The 23,935-nt window shown below is 43.2% G+C and overlaps 1 protein-coding gene across 4 annotated transcripts in view; it reads right to left on the bottom strand.

Moving 5' to 3' along the window:
- QTGAL (queuosine-tRNA galactosyltransferase) overlaps nt 1-23,935 on the bottom strand; it is a 231,489-nt gene that overhangs the window by 47,057 nt on the left and 160,497 nt on the right. The window contains exon 1 of one of the 4 annotated variants that reach the window (XM_075350783.1): nt 520-660. The exons of the other annotated variants lie outside the window; for them this stretch is intronic. Within the exon in view, the coding sequence (XP_075206898.1) occupies nt 520-609 (90 nt within the window). The 5' untranslated portion in view covers nt 610-660. Of the gene's footprint in view, nt 1-519; nt 661-23,935 lie in introns of those variants that run through there. 4 annotated transcript variants of the gene reach the window in all.

Genomic DNA, 23,935 nt, shown 5'->3' with positions numbered 1-23,935 from the left:
TTATTTGGGGGGCTCCACGGCCATTCTCGCTCATCGTCTTGGCAGGGGATGGGGGCTCGGGGTCCGCCAGGGGCTTTTTGGAGGTGAAGGAGTGATGGGGGTGGCCGGCCTCCTTTTCCCATGGAGCAGAATTTGGGGGGAGGCTACAGTTGGGGTGTTGAGGCTTCCCAGCCTGAGGGAGCTGGGAGATTAATCAGCCGATTGCTCGCCTCCTCCGCAGTTCCCTGTCTCATATTATTAGGAGCCTGGAAGCGTAGGCAGAGGAGAAGGATCCGGTGCGAATCCGGCCCAACCGGCGTTAACCCTTACAGCCCACTTAGAGGCGCTGAAGAATTTCTCCTAAAGTTTGGAAACTTTCCAAGACTTGTGAAAACTTCTCAAACTTTCCATGTCTGCTTGCTGTCAGTGAATGGAAACGTCAGAGAACCTACACTTTTCAGAACAGGTATATCAAGTGTCGTTCAGTAGCCTCATTGCGATGAGGGGGTGAAAATATTAACCCATACGGTTCTTACTTACCTCTTTGACTCTTTTATAGAATTGCTGGTTCTTCCCCTTTAAGGATTTAGAAAACCTTCGCATTTTCTCTTTATAATTGACCAGTGCCATTATAACAGAACCGCCATATACCGGGGGGCCCTGTCCGGCGACCGGAGAGAAGCTCGAGTGGTCGAGGACTATGCTCCGCGTCCTGTATTCATTAACACGTGGCCATAAATCCGGAGCCCAAAGTGCAAAGTGCTGCAGATAGTGCAAAAAAATAAAACACGTCCCGGCCCTTTAAGTGTTAGATTTAAAGCCGCCTACAACTCTAAACATCATTGTTGAATTAAGGCAAATTTTCAAAAAAATGGAGATTTTCACGGTGATGGGGCCACTAGGTGGCGCTGTGTTATTACAGTCAGAGGTATAGGACAGTATATAGTGTTAGGCAGTAACTCCAGGAGGTCCGGTTGCTTTATCTGTCATGTCTGATTTTGGGGACAGTGAAGCCCACCCTCTGCAGTGACACTGACTGATAAGATTAGGCGGTGACCTCCTCCCCTATCTCCTGTCCTCACAGTCACCACTTGTCAGTAGAAGAACTAGAAGACAAATATTTGGAGCCTGAGGTTTATTTAGTCCTGATCTGGGCAAACTACATATGTGACCTGTGACCCGAGGGTTATCTGTGGGGTGTACACCCGCATCCATCACTAAAACCAAAATAATCATATTTGTGTGACCGTCCCACAGAACGGAGGCTCGTCAGAGACACCAACGCCAATGGCGGCCGAATCTGAAGGCCTACCGTACACATTAGATAGCTGTCAGCTGAATGTTCGGCTGGCAGCCATCTTGGCAGTCTCTCCCGTACACGTCGGTCGGCGGAAAATGATGAGATCGTCAATTACGAAATCGAACATGCCCAATCGCCATCTTCCCAAACAATCAGTTGGCTGGTACCCCCACATACGATATTGCCAAGTTATAGCGCCATCAGTTCCATGGCGCTTTACATGTGAAAGGGGTGTACATAATAGGGACAAGTACAATAATCATAAACAATACAAGGCCCAGACTGGTACAGGAGGAGAGAGGTCCCTGCCCATGAGGGCTCATGTGTCGCCCTGGGCAAGCCAGGGGACACAGGTCACACACCACCACACCTTACATCCCAGGTAGGAACATCTAAGCTAACCAAAAATCCTTGTTGCCTTCCTCCAGAGGCTGATGATTCACACCAGGGGGTGGGCCAGGCGGTTGGCTCCGCCCACCGAGGAGTTCACAGCTCTGGAGGCGGGAGAAACCAGGCAGTCCAGTGAGGGACATGAAGGAGTGAACAACAGAGATAGCTCAGGGAGGAGCAGGAGTGAGGAGCTAAGTAGAGGAGTTAAGAAAATGAAAGTGAAAGTAGAAAAGTGGAAAAGGAGGAAAGCAAGTGAGGCGACAGAACAGAAAGAGCGTGCAAAAGCCTGAAGTAGTCCAGCTGTGTGCAGGACAGGTCAGCAAGGTCAGCAACGGCGGTGACTGTCTGGAGGGGGACCGTTTGGAAGTTCCTGGAAGGACCCCGTAGGCTGTGTGCCCGGCGGTCTGGAGCAGTGTTCCGAAGGACAGTCAGCACCAGGGCAGGGGCCTCTCGGACCCCGGCAAGGCTTGGAGTCGCCATAATTTGCCGAATCCGTCAGTGAAGGGGACGTAGATCCCCCAACAACCAAGTCCCGATTGAAGGCAACAGCTCAGCCAGTGTGAGAGAAACACCGCCACCGCAAAGGAACCAGTTTCTTAGGGCCAGCGCCTGCGGGCAAAGAGTAGAGCTCCCCCGGTCCAGCTTGAAGCCGGGGAGCGGGTTACCGGTGGGGACCCATCGCAACCAAAAAGTACACCAAGGTGCAAGGAAGAGGGACATCACCGTCACCTACCGGGAGAGCAAGTGCAGCCGTCCGTGGGACCGTCTTACCAGCCGTTTGGTTTACCGTAAAAATTGTGTCCACGTCTCAAACTGAGTGTGTACCACAGTGCCGCAAGGCACAGCGCTGCCCCCGCGTCCCTGCGCCCACCAGGCCCTGCACCTCACAAACCATCACCGGGCCCCGGGATCACCAACCCCTACCCACGGAGGGGCAACACAACACCTGGCTGCTCCGCATCACCATCCCCGGGACCCCTGTACTGAGCAGCGGTGGTGAAATCACCACAACCGTGGGTGGCGTCACGGACAATAATCATCCCCACACCCTACATCCCCCCTTTCACTCACAGGCGAGGAGTGCTGCTCGAGAAACCCCCGGGATCCGGCCCACCGCTCGAGCCACCACTGAGCAGCAGCCGCCGGACCCGAGCAGAAGGGGTGAGCGTAGTGTGCTGACACCCTCCTCCCCGCCCGCGACACTCACAGTCTACAAGGGATAGGTGAGGATACAGTAGGTTAGGGTAGAGTTGATTGATACTGCGCCGCACAGACTGAGGGTTATGGCAGGTTGTAGGCTTGTCGGAAGAGGTGGGTCTTCAGGTTCCTTTTGAAGCTTGTCAAGGTAGGCGAGAGTCTAATGTGTTGAGGCAGAGCATTCCAGAGTATGGGGGAGGCACGGGAGAAATCTTGGATGCGATGGTGGGAAGAGGAGATGAGAGGGGAGTAGAGAAGGAGATCTTGTGAGGATCGAAGATTACGTGCAGGTAAGTACCGGGAGACTAGGTCACAGATGTAGGGAGGAGACAGGTTGTGGATGACTTTGTATGTCATGGTTTGTGTTTTGAACTGGAGTCGTTGGGCAATGGGAAGCCAGTGAAGGGATTGGCAGAGTGGAGAGGTCGGGGAGTATATGGAATTGACCTGACTCTCGCCCAACGGCAGACAGTGGGATCGGGCATGTTGGACTTCAGCATGGCCGATCCTTTTGTTCTTACAGGATAGTCTGCCAACTGCTTGTCCTCGTCTAGCCAAAACACAGATAGATCGGCAGACAGAAGTCCTTCAGATTACAAGATACGAGATAGATTTCACAGATTCCCACTTTTATGGACCAACGCATTTCAATCCCGTCCATAAACACAGACAGATAAATAGATACTTAGAAATAAGATAGAAATTGAATCCCCGACCCCAGGGGGGACCTGTAATGCCCTCAATAGTCCACTTTTGGCCATGATTTGTTAAGCTCCACCCCTTTTTGGTCCAATTCGAGGGATTGTCCAAGCAAAGTGAGAAGTGTTGCCTACTATGACAGCTGTAAGACAGACAGACTATGGAAATATGTGTTTAATTTCTCAGCAGCACCTCCACAGGAGAAATGAAGTACTACAATGTAGGCACAGAATTCACTGAACCATGCCCGTTCCTCGTCCTGAATAGGGGCGATATAATGGCGGCCATAATTATAGGTGGCTTGTTCTGCTATGTAAGAGAACTAAAAACAAATCTGTGGTTTAGAGAGGGAAAGTGTCTTCTTTGGAACCTAAATCGTGGTCACCGGGACAGGAAGTCACGTGGTCACTAGACAACCGGCATCCATAGCCGTCAGTTCAGGCCTGGCTGTGTCTGTGGCGGGGTTAGGCCTGAAGTCAGCCATGTGCTGACATCCATCTGCAATCATTACGCGATCAGGAATAACGTGTGTGGTCTTGGCTTTAAGATTTCTCAAAAAACCTGCAGGACCGGTCTGTCGGGATTAAGGAGCCGGATTATTCACAATCATGAATCAACATTCACTGCCGGCTTTGAAGATCAGGTGAGGAGCTGAAATGTTACAGCTCAGCATCAGCTCCTCAATACAAAGGCTCAGTCCTGGAGAGATCTGCACCTTCCCCATAGAAAATGAGCCAGAAGCCAGGACAAATGGTGGGCAGAAGAAAATGGCCTGAAGAAGGACGTCATCCCGGGACCCATCACTAGCAGTAATGCAAAAGATGATGGGCAAAACCAACCTAATATACAATGTCTGATAGAATAATAGAGGGATAGATAGATAATGGATAGATAGATAGAGGGATAGATAGATAGATAGATAGAGGGAGAGATAGATAGATAGAGGGATAGATAGATAGATAAAGGGAGAGATAGAGGGATAGATAGATAGTTATAGATAGATAGAGGGATAGAGAGATAGATAGAGGGATAGATAGATATAGATAGATAGAGGGATAGATAGATAGAGGGATAGATAGATAGAGGGATAGATAGATAGAGGGATAGATAGTTATAGATCGATAGAGGGATAGATAGATAGAGGGATAGATAGATAGATAGATTAGAAGGATAGATAGATAGATAGATAGATAGATAGATTGATTAGAGGGATACATAGATAGATAGATAGATAGATAGATAGAGGGATAGATAGATAGATAGATAGATAGATAGAGGGATAGATAGATAGATAGATAGAGGGATAGATAGATAGATAGATAGAGGGATAGATAGATAGATTAGAGGGATAGATAGATAGATTAGAGGGATACATAGATAGATAGAGGGATAGATAGATAGAGGGATAGATAGATAGATAGATAGATAGATAGAGGGATAGATAGATAGAGGGATAGATGGATAGATAGAGGGATAGATAGAGGGATAGATAGAGGGATAGATAGAGGGATAGATAGATAGAGGGATAGATAGATAGATAGAGGGATAGATGGATAGATAGAGGGATAGATAGAGGGATAGATAGAGGGATAGATAGAGAGAGGGATAGATAGAGGGATAGATAGAGGGATAGATAGATAGATAGAGGGATAGATAGATAGAGGGATAGATGGATAGATAGATTAGAGGGATAGATAGATACTGTAAATAGATAGATAGATAAAAAGTATTGGGCCTACGTCTCAATCATTGAATTTGGGTTTTTCCTTCAGTCGCATTGACCTCCTTGTATAACTAGAGTTGAGCGAGTATCCAAATATTCATGTTCAAAGACCAGAACAGCACTATGTGCAGGAGGACAGACATAAAAGAGGAGCAGGAGATATTCAGGAACCTGGCTGGAGCTTCAGCATAGTGGCTGCCTCAGCTGGCCTTAGAAGGTCTTCCATGATGACCATAGAGGTGTTTGCCCGGTAACTACAATAGCCCGGCATGGACTAGTACAAATGAAGCCAGACATAGCAGAAGGAGACAAAGCCTAGTCCTGGGCCAACACAGGCGAGAACTTGACTGACCACGCCTCAACCGTATTGAAAATTGTTGGGACGAATAAGAACGGTGTCTGACTATTCAAAAATTCCCAAAGAACCCTCCACAATCATGTGAAAATCTTTCCCAGTGGGAGCTGTTACAGCTGCGGAGGGGCCAACTCTAAATTAACGTCTATGGATATAGAGCGGGAGGTCAGAAAAGCTCCGGTAGAGTAATGTGGGGGGCATATACTTCTGCCCAAATAGATATATGGATATAAAATAGACAGACACGGGTATGATATATTAGATTTAGCAGAAATGTTATGATTCTAGATGTATTTTCTCCTCCGTTCCCACCGTCCGTTCGACCAGGCATTAGTAAGACCCCCACCTCTTAACCAAAGTGAGGGTTACAAATAGTACATAGCTTGTGCTTGACCACCACTCAAGGCCACGGCTTACTATGTATGGTCATCAAGCTACTGTCACAAAACCACAGCGGTGACCACCGCCCATCCTCGCTATTAACGTCCCTCACACCCATATACTCGAATTAGTGCTTCACTTCTTAATTTTGTCATCCCTGCTTGCAAAGTCTTTTGTGTATAATTTAGGGGATTTTCGGTACTGATACATTGCACCAACCAGCAGCTGTGTGAGCCGGATTAGACCAGGATGATGTTGTAGCATGCTGGGGGATGTGGTTTCCTCCAGCTGCAGAGTAGTCCAGTGCACGAATGTCAACCTGGGTAATAATAACAGTGGCGTGACCGTGCTGGGACATCACCCAGGTAGAGTAGCTGTAATCTCCGTTACACGTCCACACTCGGATAATGCTGGGTAAACAGAGGGCTGCGACATTGATCCATTGTTCTCCATGTGTGCTTAGACTTTTGTTACACCCGGTGTTACATTACTTTTAATCAGAGCTAATTATAGATGAGGATTACAAGCAATCATTACTAGCTGAGACAGGCCATTCGCTGATCTGAAAATGATGCATTATAGGAGAAAAACACTGAAACACGTTGCTAGTTTTCTTACGTAAGTAGTCTTGAGGATGGTAATTGGTGTGATCACCTAGCTTGGCGTCTAAACAATGTGAAATCATGAAGCTTCCAAAGAGAAACCTACCTGGAAAAAGATGTGAAACGCGTGCAGATACCTTAACTATGAACATCTTAGTATATCTGACATCAAAAGAGTCGGGAGATCGCCATACACATTAGATGGTTGTTGATGATATTTACGGGTTGGACTGACTTCCTTCACAATGGTTATTGTAAGCTTTAGACCAAAAGCAGACTTGTAGAATCCCATAAACCACGGCCATGGAGAAGCTGTGAAATGCATGTGGTGGGCTACAGCAAACTAAATACTAATACTTGATCAGGAATATCTGTCTTCTAGAGAAAATCAGGAGAACTTCATAAATACATAATATAAAACCCAATGATACACACATGGAGTCCCATACAAAACGGGTCTGGCCTTCTGCGAGTCCCCCATACACAAGAATGCTCTGCTCAGCTGTGTGCTCCTGTGTTCTTCATGAGACTCCTCTGATCCCCAGGAGGCCAGAAGGACAACCCATCAGAAAGCCAACATGTCAGATCCTTCTCTTTTCCAATATCATCTGTCAGAGAGAGTGGATAAGCTCCCATACATATTTGTTATGATCCGGTAACCGTGGAAGATTACAAAAAACTCCCATTGCTGAAAAAAACACCAAGAAACAGGAGTAGTTGGAACCTGGGCTGACCGCAATCCCCTAACTATCAGACCACACTAGAAGTAGCCGTGGAGCGTTCCTAAAAACCTAGACGCCACGCCTGAGAAACTAGCTACGCCTCACGGAATGAAATGAGGAAATCTACCTTGCCTCAGAGTACTCCCCAAAGGAGTAGACAGCCCCCCACATACAAAGATTACGGTGATATAGGAAAACACAATACTCAGATAGGAAAAATAGATTTAGCAAAGGTGAGGCCCAACTAACTAGATACAAAGCAAAGGAAAGGAACTGATTGTGGTCAGTACAAAATCCCTGTAGAAAAATACCAAACTCCTGATAGTAAAAATGGCCCTGGAGGTCATACGACCTCACCCCCACTATATCAGGTACTCCTGTAAATAATAGGACAACAAAATATCAAAAAATAACACAAAATACAGAAGAGCAAATAATCAAATAAATAACACAAAATACAGAAAAGCAAATAATCAAATTAGACAGGGATAAAATCCCTTTTCTTGCAGAAAAGAGAGCTAGCACAGGGGGAACCCCCATGCTCACAACACAAGAGAAAGAGAAGTTCTCCTGCAAGAAAACAGATACAAAGAAAAATAAGGAAAAACAACACCCTAAAGGTGTAAACCAGGAAGCAAGGCAAAAACTGAAAACTTATCTGCAGAAGTCTTGCTCTGGGATACAGGGAAAGACAAAGCTCCAGGTGAGGAACAGAGACAGGGAATATACAATTATAACCGGCACCCACAGGGCACAAAGTGCTCTCCTATATAGGCCAGACTTGTCAGCTATAGGACATCCCCAATTCCCAATTAACGCCAACACCTGTCTGAGTCACAGGCTCAGATTCAGCCCCACTACCATTCCTGGCCAGAGGAAGCGTCAGAACAGCACCCACACAGACGACATTCACAACCCATATTAGTCTGTCGGACGATATTGGTGAGTTTGGCTGACATTACTCTAATGTTTACAGTGTCATAAACCAAAAGCAGTAAATTATGAGTAATGATCTTCATGTAACAGAAAAAACAAAGGTGACATAGAACATGTATTGTCTGAAGAGTCAGAAGATCACAGTACACATTGGCTAGTTGGATGAAATGGATGAAATTGACTTTGTCACATGGAGATTTTTACAAACTTTGCTGACTTCCAAGGCGGCTTCGGGTTCTGTTCAGGATACAGATTCTGACACTCCACCTGATAACGACTCTGGTGTCTGTGATCAACGCAGGCAGACTCGGGTATCATCCTGCTGAGTGCTGATTCACAGGCAGGTTAGCAAGAGTTAACCTCTGCTGGTCTGCTTGTTAGTCTCTTTTGATCATATGTTGTGGTGAAGCCAATCATATTGGCTGCCCTTCTATATATGCTGGCTGGATACTTCCACCTATGCCAGCTATAGTTTATCTTAAGAAAAAAGTGAAGGAAAATCAAGCATCCGAATATAAAATTAAAACTTGGCTTTATTGAAAAAATTAAAATCTAGACAAAAACCCAGAACAATATTTCAAGTAGACTAGATAGTCCATCTACGCATTTCGAACAGTTAACCTGTTCTTAATCATGACAACCACATCTTCATAGTTTATCTTAGTTGGTCTGGTGAGGTGTGGTGATCCAGACTCTCTGGTGGTTGTAATGCTTGTTGCTGACTGTAATTGTGGAGTTAACCCGTGTTGCCTTTTTGTTGTTACCTTCCTGCTCTTGCTTTACTCATTCTTTGTCTATTATTGTGTGTGTGCAGGGTGTGAGAGTTTTCTATCATACTCCTACCAACAGGACTACGACACCTCCACCATCAGGAGTAACCCTGAGGTTAGGGATAGCCTAAAGTCCCTTAGCGTGAAAGACCGCATAGGAACCCCTGTCGCCCACTATCCTAAACAGTCACTTCATCACACTTTTGTCTAGTACTGTATGTATGACCAACTTCAGACGAAAGGCAAACCGGTAGGACTCATGTTTCCTCATGAATCATGGCCATAAAAAAAAGCTGTGAAATGTGTCATTGCCTTTATCAAACACAGAAAACAGTAGGGTCCAAAATTTTCCAGAATAAAATGATGCATTAATGGGTTGGTCCAACTTTTATCTACTATGGACTAAATGCAGATTGGTCAAACTAAAAAGGAACCAAGAACAACGAGAAATCTGAAAATTCAAGAAGTGGTAAACTATTCTAAGCTCAAAAACAATACCAGACGAGGAACATCTGTTGTCTAAGGAGAGCCAGGAGAACCTCATAAATGTATATGTGTGTATATATATATATATATATATATATATATATATATGTATATATAAAGCTGAGTGTATGTGTGTATGTATGTACAGTTAGGTCCAGAAATATTTGGACAGCGACACAAGTTTTGTTATTTTAGCTGTTTACAAAAACATGTTCAGAAATACAATTATATATATAATATGGGCTGAAAGTGCACACTCCCAGCTGCAATATGAGAGTTTTCACATCCAAATCGGAGAAAGGGTTTAGGAATCATAGCTCTGTAATGCATAGCCTCCTCTTTTTAAAGGGACCAAAAGTAATTGGACAAGGGATTCTAAGGGCTGCAATTAACTCTGAAGGCGTCTCCCTCGTTAACCTGTAATCAATGAAGTAGTTAAAAGGTCTGGGGTTGATTACAGGTGTGTGGTTTTGCATTTGGAAGCTGTTGCTGTGACCAGACAACATGCGGTCTAAGGAACTCTCAATTGAGGTGAAGCAGAATATCCTGAGGCTGAAAAAAAAATCCATCAGAGAGATAGCAGACATGCTTGGAGTAGCAAAATCAACAGTCGGGTACATTCTGAGAAACAACATCAACTGAAGTCCAGAACACTCTCAGTGAAGTAGGTGTATCTGTCTCTAAGTCAACAGTAAAGAGAAGACTCCATGAAAGTAAATACAAAGGGTTCACATCTAGATGCAAACCATTCATCAATTCCAAAAATAGACAGGCCAGAGTTAAATTTGCTGAAAAACACCTCATGAAGCCAGCTCAGTTCTGGAAAAGTATTCTATGGACAGATGAGACAAAGATCAACCTGTACCAGAATGATGGGAAGAAAAAAGTTTGGAGAAGAAAGGGAACGGCACATGATCCAAGGCACACCACATCCTCTGTAAAACATGGTGGAGGCAACGTGATGGCATGGGCATGCATGGCTTTCAATGGCACTGGGTCACTTGTGTTTATTGATGACATAACAGCAGACAAGAGTAGCCGGATGAATTCTGAAGTGTACCGGGATATACTTTCAGCCCAGATTCAGCCAAATGCCGCAAAGTTGATCGGACGGCGCTTCATAGTACAGATGGACAATGACCCCAAGCATACAGCCAAAGCTACCCAGGAGTTCATGAGTGCACAAAAGTGGAACATTCTGCAATGGCCAAGTCAATCACCAGATCTTAACCCAATTGAGCATGCATTTCACTTGCTCAAATCCAGACTTAAGACGGAAAGACCCACAAACAAGCAAGACCCGAAGGCTGCGGCTGTAAAGGCCTGGCAAAGCATTAAGAAGGAGGAAACCCAGCGTTTGGTGATGTCCATGGGTTCCAGACTTAAGGCAGTGATTGCCTCCAAAGGATTCGCAACAAAATATTGAAATTAAAAATATTTTGTTTGGGTTGGTTTATTTGTCCAATTACTTTTGACCTCCTAAAATGTGGAGTGTTTGTAAAGAAATGTGTACAATTCCTACAATTTCTATCAGATATTTTTGTTCAAACCTTCAAATTAAACGTTACAATCTGCACTTGAATTCTGTTGTAGAGGTTTCATTTCAAATCCAATGTGGTGGCATGCAGAGCCCAACTCGCGAAAATTGTGTCACTGTCCAAATATTTCTGGACCTAACTGTATGTATGTCTGTCCGCTAAAGGAATTTGCACCGTCACATTTACAATCACGAAATTTTGCACAGACACCTCATGTGACTCAGGGAACGTCATAGACTATGTTTTGACTGGAAAATTTAACCCTGCGCTTTACAGTTACTCTCCAAAATCCTGTCTCCATTAAACTGAATGGAGGTGGGAGCTACAGGCTATTAATAGCAACTGTCAGTAGTTGCTATAGGAGCAAAATAAACTGTTACTATAAGAAGCTTATGTGTGAGGTAATAAGATGTCGGTGGAGAGACGAATAGAGAGAGACAGAAAGACAGAGACAGATGGGTAAAGAGACAGACGGGCAAAGAGATAGACGGGCAAAGAGACAGCCCTGGAAAGAGACAGCCCTGGAAAGAGACAGCCGGGCAAAGAGACAGCTGGGCAAAGAGACAGCCGGGCAAAGAGAGAGCCGGGCAAAGAGACAGCCGGGCAAAGAGACAGACCTGGAAAGAGACAGACGAGGAAAGAGACAGACGGGGAAAGAAACAGCCCTGGAAAAAGACAGCCCTGGAAAGAGACAGCCCTGGAAAGAGACAGACGGGCAAAGAAACAGACCTGGAAAGAGATAGACCTTTAAAGAGACAGACCTTTAAAGAGACAGACCTTTAAAGAGACAGACCTGGAAAGAGACAGACGGGGAAAAAGACAGACGGGGAAAAAGACAGACGGGGAAAAAGACAGACGGGGAAAGAGACAGACCTGGAAAGAGACAGACGGGGAAAGGGACAGCCGGGCAAAGAGACAGTCGGGCAAAGAGACAGACGGGCAAAGAGACAGCCGGGGAAAGAGACAGCCGGGCAAAGAGACAGCCGGGCAAAGAGACAGCCGGGCAAAGAGACAGCCGGGCAAAGAGACAGCCGGGGAAAGAGACAGCCGGGCAAAGAGACAGCCGGGCAAAGAGACAGCCGGGCAAAGAGACAGCCGGGCAAAGAGACAGCCGGGCAAAGAGACAGCCGGGCAAAGAGACAGCCCTGGAAAGGTACAGACGGGGAAAGAGACAGACGGGGAAAGAGACAGACGGGGAAAGAGACAGACGGGGAAAGAGACAGACGGGCAAAGAGACAGACGGGCAAAGAGACAGACGGGCAAAGAGACAGACGGGCAAAGAGACAGACGGGCAAAGAGACAGACGGGGAAAGAGACAGACGGGGAAAGAGACAGACGGGCAAAGAGACAGCCGGGCAAAGAGACAGCCGGGCAAAGAGACAGCCGGGCAAAGAGACAGCCGGGCAAAGAGACAGACGAGGAAAAGAGACAGACGAGGAAAAGAGACAGACGGGGAAAGAGACAGCCCTGGAAAGAGACAGCCCTGGAAAGAGACAGCCCTGGAAAGAGACAGACCTGGAAAGAGACAGACCTGGAAAGAGACATATGGGGAAAGGGACAGCCGGGCAAAGAGACAGCCGGGCAAAGAGACAGTCGGGCAAAGAGACAGTCGGGCAAAGAGACAGCCCTGGAAAGAGACAGCCGGGCAAAGAGACAGCCGGGCAAAGAGACAGCCAGGCAAAGAGACAGACGAGGAAAAGAGACAGACGGGGAAAGAAACAGCCCTGGAAAGGGACAGACGGGGAAAAAGACAGCCGGGCAAAGAGACAGCCGGGCAAAGAGACAGCCGGGCAAAGAGACAGCCGGGCAAAGAGACAGCCGGGCAAAGAGACAGCCGGGGCAAAGAGACAGCCGAGGAAAAGAGACAGACGGGGAAAGAAACAGCCCTGGAAAGAGACAGCCCTGGAAAGAGACAGCCCTGGAAAGAGACAGCCCTGGAAAGAGACAGCCCCAGAAAGAAACAGACCTGGAAAGAGACAGACCTGGAAAGAGACAAACCTGGAAAGAGACAGACGGGGAAAGGGACAGCCGGGCAAAGAGACAGCCGGGCAAAGAGACAGACGGGCAAAGAGACAGCCGGGCAAAGAGACAGCCGGGGAAAGAGACAGCCGGACAAAGAGACAGCCGGACAAAGAGACAGCCGGACAAAGCGACAGCCGGGCAAAGAGACAGATGGGGAAAGAGATAGACGGGCAAAGAGACAGCCCTGGAAAGACACAGCCGGGCAAAGAAACAGACGGGCAAAGAGTCAGCCGGGCAAAGAGACAGCCCTGGAAAGGGACAGACGGGGAAAGAGACAGCCCTGGAAAGAGACAGCCGGGCAAAGAGACAGCCGGGCAAAGAGACAGCCCTAGACAGAGACAGAGACAGACCTGGAAAGAGACAGACCTGGAAAGAGACAGACCTGGAAAGAGACAGACCTAGAAAGAGAAAGCCGGGCAAAGAGACAGCCGGGCAAAGAGACAGCCCTAGACAGAGACAGACCTGGAAAGAGACAGACCTGGAAAGAGACAGACCTAGATAGAGACAGACCTAGAAAGAGACAGACGGGGAAAGGGACAGCCGGGCAAAGAGACAGTCGGGCAAAGAGACAGCCGGGCAAAGAGACAGCCGGGCAAAGAGACAGCCGGGCAAAGAGACAGCCGGGCAAAGAGACAGACGGGCAAAGAGACAGACGGGCAAAGAGACAGACGGGCAAAGAGACAGCCAGGCAAAGAGACAGCCAGGCAAAGGGACAGACGGGGAAAGAGACAGACGGGGGAAAGAGATAGATGGGGAAAGAGACAGTCACAAGTCTTAGGGCCAGTCTAGGGACCCTGTCCTGTCGTTACATATCTCCTGACAATGTGGTGGACCATACTAAAAGCAAAAGCTATAGGGAAGGTGTCTTTACAGCCAGAGCAGTATCACTTTTTGTGATTCAATACAGTTCCCTTTCATGGTTTACCCTTAAGCTAGGGAAGCTTAGCATCAAATTTTGAGAAACATGACTAAACTTCAAAAACATCAAATCTCTGTAAGGGCAAAAAAACCCCCAAAAAAAACAGCAAAAGAGTGCAAAACTCATCGGAGATTGGTGTAGTCAGAAGATTCCTTATGAAATATGAGGAATTTACAAGACCCCACCAAAAAAAAAGCAGAGAAATGCGTGTGTGGGGGGCAAGGCAAATACCAGGTGATGTTGCAACTGTATCATTCAGGGAGCAGTCACAGGATGCCAAATATTTTCCTGATGACGGTGGAGAAAATCAACTTTCTGTCAGGATTGTTGCAAAATTCTTGGTTTCTGTTAATAATGTTCTTTGTGTATTGAAGTCTCCTTGATGAAAACCAGAGATTGTTTTATGACCAACTCTTCTATACGGAGAAATGTTCCTGCTAAGTGATGGAAAGAGTCAAACACTAAAAGAGCACGATTCATAACACTATATATACAAGGACGCTAATTCATCCCAGCTGGATGTGTAAACCTACATACAGAAAATACCCAGGTTATACCAGCTGTATATATACAATTATATATAGAAGATGCCCAGGTTAAACCAGCTGTGTATATATATATATATATATATATATATATATATATGTATATATATATATTACCGTATATACAGAAGATACCCAGGTTATAACAGCTGTACATATATAATTATATACATGATACCCAGGTTATACCAACTGTGAAAATATAATTATACACAGGAGATACCCAAGTTATATCAGCTGTACATACCATATATAATTATATTCAGAAGATGCCCAGGTTATACCAGCTGTACATATATAATTATATACAGAGGATACCCAGGTTATGCCAGATGTGCATATATAATTATATACAAGACATACCCAGGTTATACCAGCTGTACATATATAATTATATACAGAAGATACCCAGGTTATAGCAGCTGTACATATATAATTATATACAGAAGATGCCCAGGTTATAGCAGCTGTGCATATATAATTATATACAGAAGATGCCCAGGTTATACCAGCTGTACATATATAATTATATACAGAAGATGCCCAGATTATACCAGGCGTACATATATAATTATATACAGAAGATGCCCAGGTTATACCAGCTGTACATATATAATTATATACAGAAGATACCCAGGTTATACCAGCTGTACATATATAATTATATACAGGAGATGCCCAGGTTATACCAGCTGTACATATATAATTATATACAGAAGATACCCAGGTTATACCAGCTGTACATATATAATTATATACAGAAGATGCCCAGGTTATACCAGCTGTACATATATAATTATATACAGAAGATACCCAGGTTATACCAGCTGTACATATATAATTATATACAGAAGATGCCCAGGTTATACCAGCTGTACATATATAATTATATACAGGAGATGCCCAGGTTATACCAGCTGTACATATATAATTATATACAGGAGATACCCAGGTTATACCAGCTGTACATATATAATTATATACAGAAGATGCCCAGGTTATACCAGCTGTACATATATAATTATATACAGGAGATGCCCAGGTTATACCAGCTGTACATATATAATTATATACAGGAGATACCCAGGTTATACCAGCTGTACATATATAATAATATACAGAAGATGCCCAGGTTATACCAGCTGTACATATATACAGTTAGGTCCAGAAATATTTGGACAGTGACACAATTTTCGCGAGTTGGGCTCTGCATGCCACCACATTGGATTTGAAATGAAATCTCTACAACAGAATTCAAGTGCAGATTGTAACGTTTAATTTGAAGGTTTGAACAAAAATATCTGATAGAAATTGTAGGAATTGTACACATTTCTTTACAAACACTCCACATTTTAGGAGGTCAAAAGTAATTGGACAAATAAACCAAACCCAAACAAAATATTTTTATTTTCAATATTTTGTTGTGAATCCTTTGGAGGTAATCACTGCCTTAAGTCTGGAACCCATGGACATCACCAAACGCTGGGTTTCCTCCTTCTTAATGCTTTGCCAGGCCTTTACAGCCGCAGCCTTCAGGTCTTGCTTGTTTGTGGGTCTTTCCGTCTTAAGTCTGGATTTGAGCAAGTGAAATGCATGCTCAATTGGGTTAAGATCTGGTGATTGACTTGGCCATTGCAGAATGTTCCACTTTTTTGCACTCATGAACTCCTGGGTAGCTTTGGCTGTATGCTTGGGGTCATTGTCCATCTGTACTATGAAGCGCCGTCCGATCAACTTTGCGGCATTTGGCTGAATCTGGGCTGAAAGTATATCCCGGTACACTTCAGAATTCATCCGGCTACTCTTGTCTGCTGTTATGTCATCAATAAACACAAGTGACCCAGTGCCATTGAAAGCCATGCATGCCCATGCCATCACATTGCCTCCACCATGTTTTACAGAGGATGTGGTGTGCCTTGGATCATGTGCCGTTCCCTTTCTTCTCCAAACTTTTTTCTTCCCATCATTCTGGTACAGGTTGATCTTGGTCTCATCTGTCCATAGAATACTTTTCCAGAACTGAGCTGGCTTCATGAGGTGTTTTTCAGCAAATTTAACTCTGCCCTGTCTATTTTTGGAATTGATGAATGGTTTGCATCTAGATGTGAACCCTTTGTATTTACTTTCATGGAGTCTTCTCTTTACTGTTGACTTAGAGACAGATACACCTACTTCACTGAGAGTGTTCTGGACTTCAGTTGATGTTGTGAACGGGTTCTTCTTTACCAAAGAAAGTATGCGGCGATCATCCACCACTGTTGTCATCCGTTGACGCCCAGGCCTTTTTGAGTTCCCAAGCTCACCAGTCAATTCCTTTTTTCTCAGAATGTACCCGACTGTTGATTTTGCTACTCTAAGCATGTCTGCTATCTCTCTGATGGATTTTTTCTTTTTTTTCAGCCTCAGGATGTTCTGCTTCACCTCAATTGAGAGTTCCTTAGACCGCATGTTGTCTGGTCACAGCAACAGCTTCCAAATGCAAAACCACACACCTGTAATCAACCCCAGACCTTTTAACTACTTCATTGATTACAGGTTAACGAGGGAGACGCCTTCAGAGTTAATTGCAGCCCTTAGAGTCCCTTGTCCAATTACTTTTGGTCCCTTGAAAAAGAGGAGGCTATGCATTACAGAGCTATGATTCCTAAACCCTTTCTCCGATTTGGATGTGAAAACTCTCATATTGCAGCTGGGAGTGTGCACTTTCACCCCATATTATATATATAATTGTATTTCTGAACATGTTTTGTAAACAGCTAAAATAACAAAACTTGTGTCACTGTCCAAATATTTCTGGAACTAACTGTAATTATATACAGAAGATACCCAGGTTATACCAGCTGTACATATATAATTATATACAGGAGATACCCAGGTTATACCAGCTGTACATATATTATATACAGGAGATACCCAGGTTATACCAGCTGTACATATATAATTATATACAGAAGATGCTCAGGTTATACCAGCTGTACATATATAATTATATACAGGAGATACCCAGGTTATACCAGCTGTACATATATTATATACAGGAGATACCCAGGTTATACCAGCTGTACATATATAATTATATACAGAAGATACCCAGGTTATACCAGCTGTACATATATAATTATATACAGGAGATACCCAGGTTATACCAGCTGTACATATATTATATACAGGAGATACCCAGGTTATACCAGCTGTACATATATAATTATATACAGGAGATACCCAGGTTATACCAGCTGTACATATATTATATACAGGAGATACCCAGGTTATACCAGCTGTACATATATAATTATATACAGAAGATGCTCAGGTTATACCAGCTGTACATATATAATTATATACAGGAGATACCCAGGTTATACCAGCTGTACATATATTATATACAGGAGATACCCAGGTTATACCAGCTGTACATATATAATTATATACAGAAGATACCCAGGTTATACCAGCTGTACATATATAATTACATACAGGAGATACCCAGGTTATACCAGCTGTACATATATAATTATATACAGGAGATACCCAGGTTATACCAGCTGTACATATATAATTATATACAGGAGATACCCAGGTTATACCAGCTGTACATATATAATTATATACAGAAGATGCTCAGGTTATACCAGCTGTACATATATAATTATATACAGGAGATACCCAGGTTATACCAGCTGTACATATATTATATACAGGAGATACCCAGGTTATACCAGCTGTACATATATAATTATATACAGAAGATACCCAGGTTATACCAGCTGTACATATATAATTACATACAGGAGATACCCAGGTTATACCAGCTGTACATATATAATTATATACAGGAGATACCCAGGTTATACCAGCTGTACATATATAATTATATACAGAAGATACCCAGGTTATACCAGCTGTACATATATAATTATATACAGGAGATACCCAGGTTATACCAGCTGTACATATATTATATACAGGAGATACCCAGGTTATACCAGCTGTACATATATAATTATATACAGAAGATACCCAGGTTATACCAGCTGTACATATATAATTATATACAGAAGATACCCAGGTTATACCAGCTGTACATATATAATTATATACAGGAGATGCCCAGGTTATACCAGCTGTACATATATAATTATATACAGAAGATACCCAGGTTATACCAGCTGTACATATATAATTATATACAGAAGATACCCAGGCTATACCAGCTGTAAATATATAATTATATACAGAAGCTACCCAGGTTATACCAGCTGTACATATATAATTATATACAGGAGATACACAGGTTATACCAGCTGTACATATATTATATACAGGAGATACCCAGGTTATACCAGCTGTACATATATAATTATATACAGAAGATACCCAGGTTATACCAGCTGTACATATATAATTACATACAGGAGATACCCAGGTTATACCAGCTGTACATATATAATTATATACAGGAGATACCCAGGTTATACCAGCTGTACATATATAATTATATACAGAAGATACCCAGGTTATACAAGCTGTACATATATAATTATATACAGGAGATACCCAGGTTATACCAGCTGTACATATATTATATACAGGAGATACCCAGGTTATACCAGCTGTACATATATAATTATATACAGAAGATACCCAGGTTATACCATCTGTACATATATAATTATATACAGGAGATACCCAGGTTATACCAGCTGTACATATATTATATACAGGAGATACCCAGGTTATACCAGCTGTACATATATAATTATATACAGAAGATACCCAGGTTATACCAGCTGTACATATATAATTACATACAGGAGATACCCAGGTTATACCAGCTGTACATATATAATTATATACAGGAGATACCCAGGTTATACCAGCTGTACATATATAATTATATATAGAAGATGCACAGGTTATACCAGCTGTACATATATAATTATATACAGAAGATACCCAGGTTATACCAGCTGTAAATATATAATTATATACAGGAGATACCCAGGTTATACCAGCTGTACATATATTATATACAGGAGATACCCAGGTTATACCAGCTGTACATATATAATTATATACAGAAGATGCACAGGTTATACCAGCTGTACATATATAATTATATACAGGAGATACCCAGGTTATACCAGCTGTACATATATAATTATATACAGGAGATACCCAGGTTATACCAGCTGTACATATATAATTATATACAGAAGATACCCCGGTTATACCAGCTGTACATATATAATTATATACAGAAGATACCCAGGTTATACCAGCTGTACATATATAATTATATACAGAAGATATCCAGGTTATACCAGCTGTACATATATAATTATATACAGAAGATACCCAGGTTATACCAGCTGTACATATATAATTATATACAGGAGATGCCCAGGTTATACCAGCTGTACATATATAATTATATACAGAAGATACCCAGGTTATACCAGCTGTACATATATAATTATATACAGAAGATACCCAGGTTATACCAGCTGTACATATATAATTATATACAGGAGATGCCCAGGTTATATCAGCTGTACATATATAATTATATACAGAAGATACCCAGGTTATACCAGCTGTACATATATAATTATATACAGAAGATGCACAGGTTATACCAGCTGTACATATATAATTATATACAGGAGATACCCAGGTTATACCAGCTGTACATATATAATTATATACAGGAGATACCCAGGTTATACCAGCTGTACATATATAATTATATACAGAAGATACCCCGGTTATACCAGCTGTACATATATAATTATATACAGAAGATATCCAGGTTATACCAGCTGTACATATATAATTATATACAGAAGATGCCCAGGTTATACCAGCTGTACATATATAATTATATACAGGAGATGCCCAGGTTATACCAGCTGTACATATATAATTATATACAGAAGATACCCAGGTTATACCAGCTGTACATATATAATTATATACAGAAGATACCCAGGTTATACCAGCTGTACATATATAATTATATACAGAAGATGCACAGGTTATACCAGCTGTACATATATAATTATATACAGGAGATACCCAGGTTATACCAGCTGTACATATATAATTATATACAGAAGATACCCCGGTTATACCAGCTGTACATATATAATTATATACAGAAGATATCCAGGTTATACCAGCTGTACATATTCAATTATATACAGAAGATACCCAGGTTATACCAGCTGTACATATATAATTATATACAGGAGATGCCCAGGTTATACCAGCTGTACATATATAATTATATACAGAAGATACCCAGGTTATACCAGCTGTACATATATAATTATATACAGAAGATACCCAGGTTATACCAGCTGTACATATATAATTATATACAGAAGATGCACAGGTTATACCAGCTGTACATATATAATTATATACAGGAGATACCCAGGTTATACCAGCTGTACATATATAATTATATACAGGAGATACCCAGGTTATACCAGCTGTACATATATAATTATATACAGAAGATACCCCGGTTATACCAGCTGTACATATATAATTATATACAGAAGATACCCAGGTTATACCAGCTGTACATATATAATTATATACAGAAGATATCCAGGTTATACCAGCTGTGCATATATAATTATATACAGGAGATGCCCAGGTTATACCAGCTGTACATATATAATTATATACAGGCGACACCCAGGTTATACCAGCTGTACATATATAATTATATACAGAAGATACCCAGGTTATACCAGCTGTACATATATAATTATATACAGAAGATACCCAGGTTATACCAGCTGTACATATATAATTATATACAGAAGATATCCAGATTATACCAGCTGTACATATATAATTATATACAGAAGATACCCAGGTTATACCAGCTGTACATATATAATTATATACAGAAGATACCCAGGTTATACCAGCTGTACATATATAATTATATACAGGAGATATCCAGGTTATACCAGCTGTACATATATAATTATATACAGGAGATGCCCAGGTTATATCAGCTGTACATATATAATTATATACAGGAGATGCCCAGGTTATATCAGCTGTACATATATAATTATATACAGGAGATACCCAGGTTATACCAGCTGTACATATATAATTATATACAGAAGATATCCAGGTTATACCAGCTGTACATATATAATTATATACAGAAGATACCCAGGTTATACCAGCTGTACATATATAATTATATACAGGAGATATCCAGGTTATACCAGCTGTACATATATAATTATATACAGGAGATGCCCAGGTTATATCAGCTGTACATATATAATTATATACAGGAGATGCCCAGGTTATATCAGCTGTACATATATAATTATATACAGAAGATATCCAGGTTATACCAGCTGTACATATATAATTATATACAGAAGATACCCAGGTTATACCAGCTGTACATATATAATTATATACAGGAGATGCCCAGGTTATATCAGCTGTACATATATAATTATATACAGAAGATGCCCAGGTTATACCAGCTGTACATATATAATTATATACAGAAGATATCCAGGTTATACCAGCTGTACATATATAATTATATACAGAAGATACCCAGGTTATACCAGCTGTACATATATAATTATATACAGGAGATATCCAGGTTATACCAGCTGTACATATATAATTATATACAGGAGATGCCCAGGTTATATCAGCTGTACATATATAATTATATACAGGAGATGCCCAGGTTATATCAGCTGTACATATATAATTATATACAGAAGATACCCAGGTTATACCAGCTGTACATATACAGTATAATTATGATTTCCTACCATTCCACACAGTGAGTTAGGTGCTTTATTATGGATATTAGGAGAGGTGGAATAGTTGCACAATCTAGGAGTCGCTCTAAGAGCCAAGGATGATTCCACTACATAAAAGCAGAGTAGATGTGAATGCTGTCCGGCTGCGAGTGCAGGATTTAAACCATCTGTGATACGCAATTAATCATCGCTCTCGCAATTACACACAACTTCCCCAGCCCACAATCTATTTTCACTTTCCAAGGCAACGGCAGGAAACATTCACCGACTATTTATGGAGAGATTACAGCACATTCTATAGATTTATTTATATATATCTATATATATAATTGCCTTATTCTGTCTGTCTGTCTGTCTGTCATGCTCCAAAATTGTGTCACCGTGACAGTGTCACCGTGACATGTCCTTACGGTGACACAAAGATGATTGGCCGCTGGGCTCGCCATGGCCCCGCCCCCCCCACACCGATTGGCCGCTCGCCCAGGCTGCGCCCCCACACGGATTGGCCAGCCGCTCGCCCAGCCTCCGCCCCCCCCACAGATTGGCCTCTCGCCCCGGCACCCTGCAGGCATTGGCAATTCGGCCACGCCACGCCCCGCCCCCCTCACGCAACGCACGTTAGCTCTGGCCCCGCCCACCTCCCCCGCGCATTCCCCGAACTGACAGGGCTGTCACGGAGGTGAGTACTGTACTCACCCCCCCCCTCCCCCCCCCCCCGCGCATTCCCCGAACTGACACGGCTGTTAAGGGGGGTGAGTACTGTACTCCCCCCCCCCATCCCCCATCCCCCGCTCGCACGGGAGTGGTGTGGGCTCCCGTGCGAGCGGGGGACGGGATACGTTGGCATGGTTACAAGCGCATCGAGGTCCTGTAGCGGCGGAAGATCCACACGCACACACACACACACAAACATCAGCTCACTCTCACACTCACTCTCACACACACCTCACACACACATCACATCGCATCCACACACTCACAGCATCCGGCGATATCCCTTGCTTCTCGGCCTCGATACTGTGCTGTTGTGACCTTCCAGGACCTGACGGAGGATCACATGGCCAGAAGCATGTGGTATCTCCGGATGTTGTGACTGTGAGCGCGTATGTGCGATATCGTCAGTGTCTGTGTGTGTGAGTGTATGCGATCGGGTGTGTGTGTGTCGGGATCGGGTGTGTGTGAGTGGATGCGATCGTGTGTGTGAGTGGATGCGATCGTGTGTGTGAGTGGATGCGATCGTGTGTGTGAGTGTCGGGATCGGGTGTGTGTGAGTGTATGCGATCGTGTGTGTGAGTGGATGCGATCGTGTGTGTGAGTGTCGCCAGAGGAGGGGACAGAGAGGGGCTGAGGCTGGGGACAGAGAGGGGCTGAGGCTGGGGACAGAGAGGGGCTGATGCTGGGGACAGAAGGCTGATGCTGCGGGTAGAGAGGCTGATGCTGGTGCAGCATGGGGGATGGATTACAATGGGGGGTGCGCAGCATGGGGGATGGAGCACGTTTGGGAGTGCGCAGCATGGGGAATGGAGCACGTTTGGGAGTGCGCAG

The sequence above is a fragment of the Anomaloglossus baeobatrachus genome, chromosome 5 (assembly GCF_048569485.1).
Source record: "Anomaloglossus baeobatrachus isolate aAnoBae1 chromosome 5, aAnoBae1.hap1, whole genome shotgun sequence".
Lineage (NCBI taxonomy): Eukaryota > Metazoa > Chordata > Amphibia > Anura > Aromobatidae > Anomaloglossus > Anomaloglossus baeobatrachus.
This window is presented reverse-complemented; position numbering and strand designations above follow the sequence as displayed.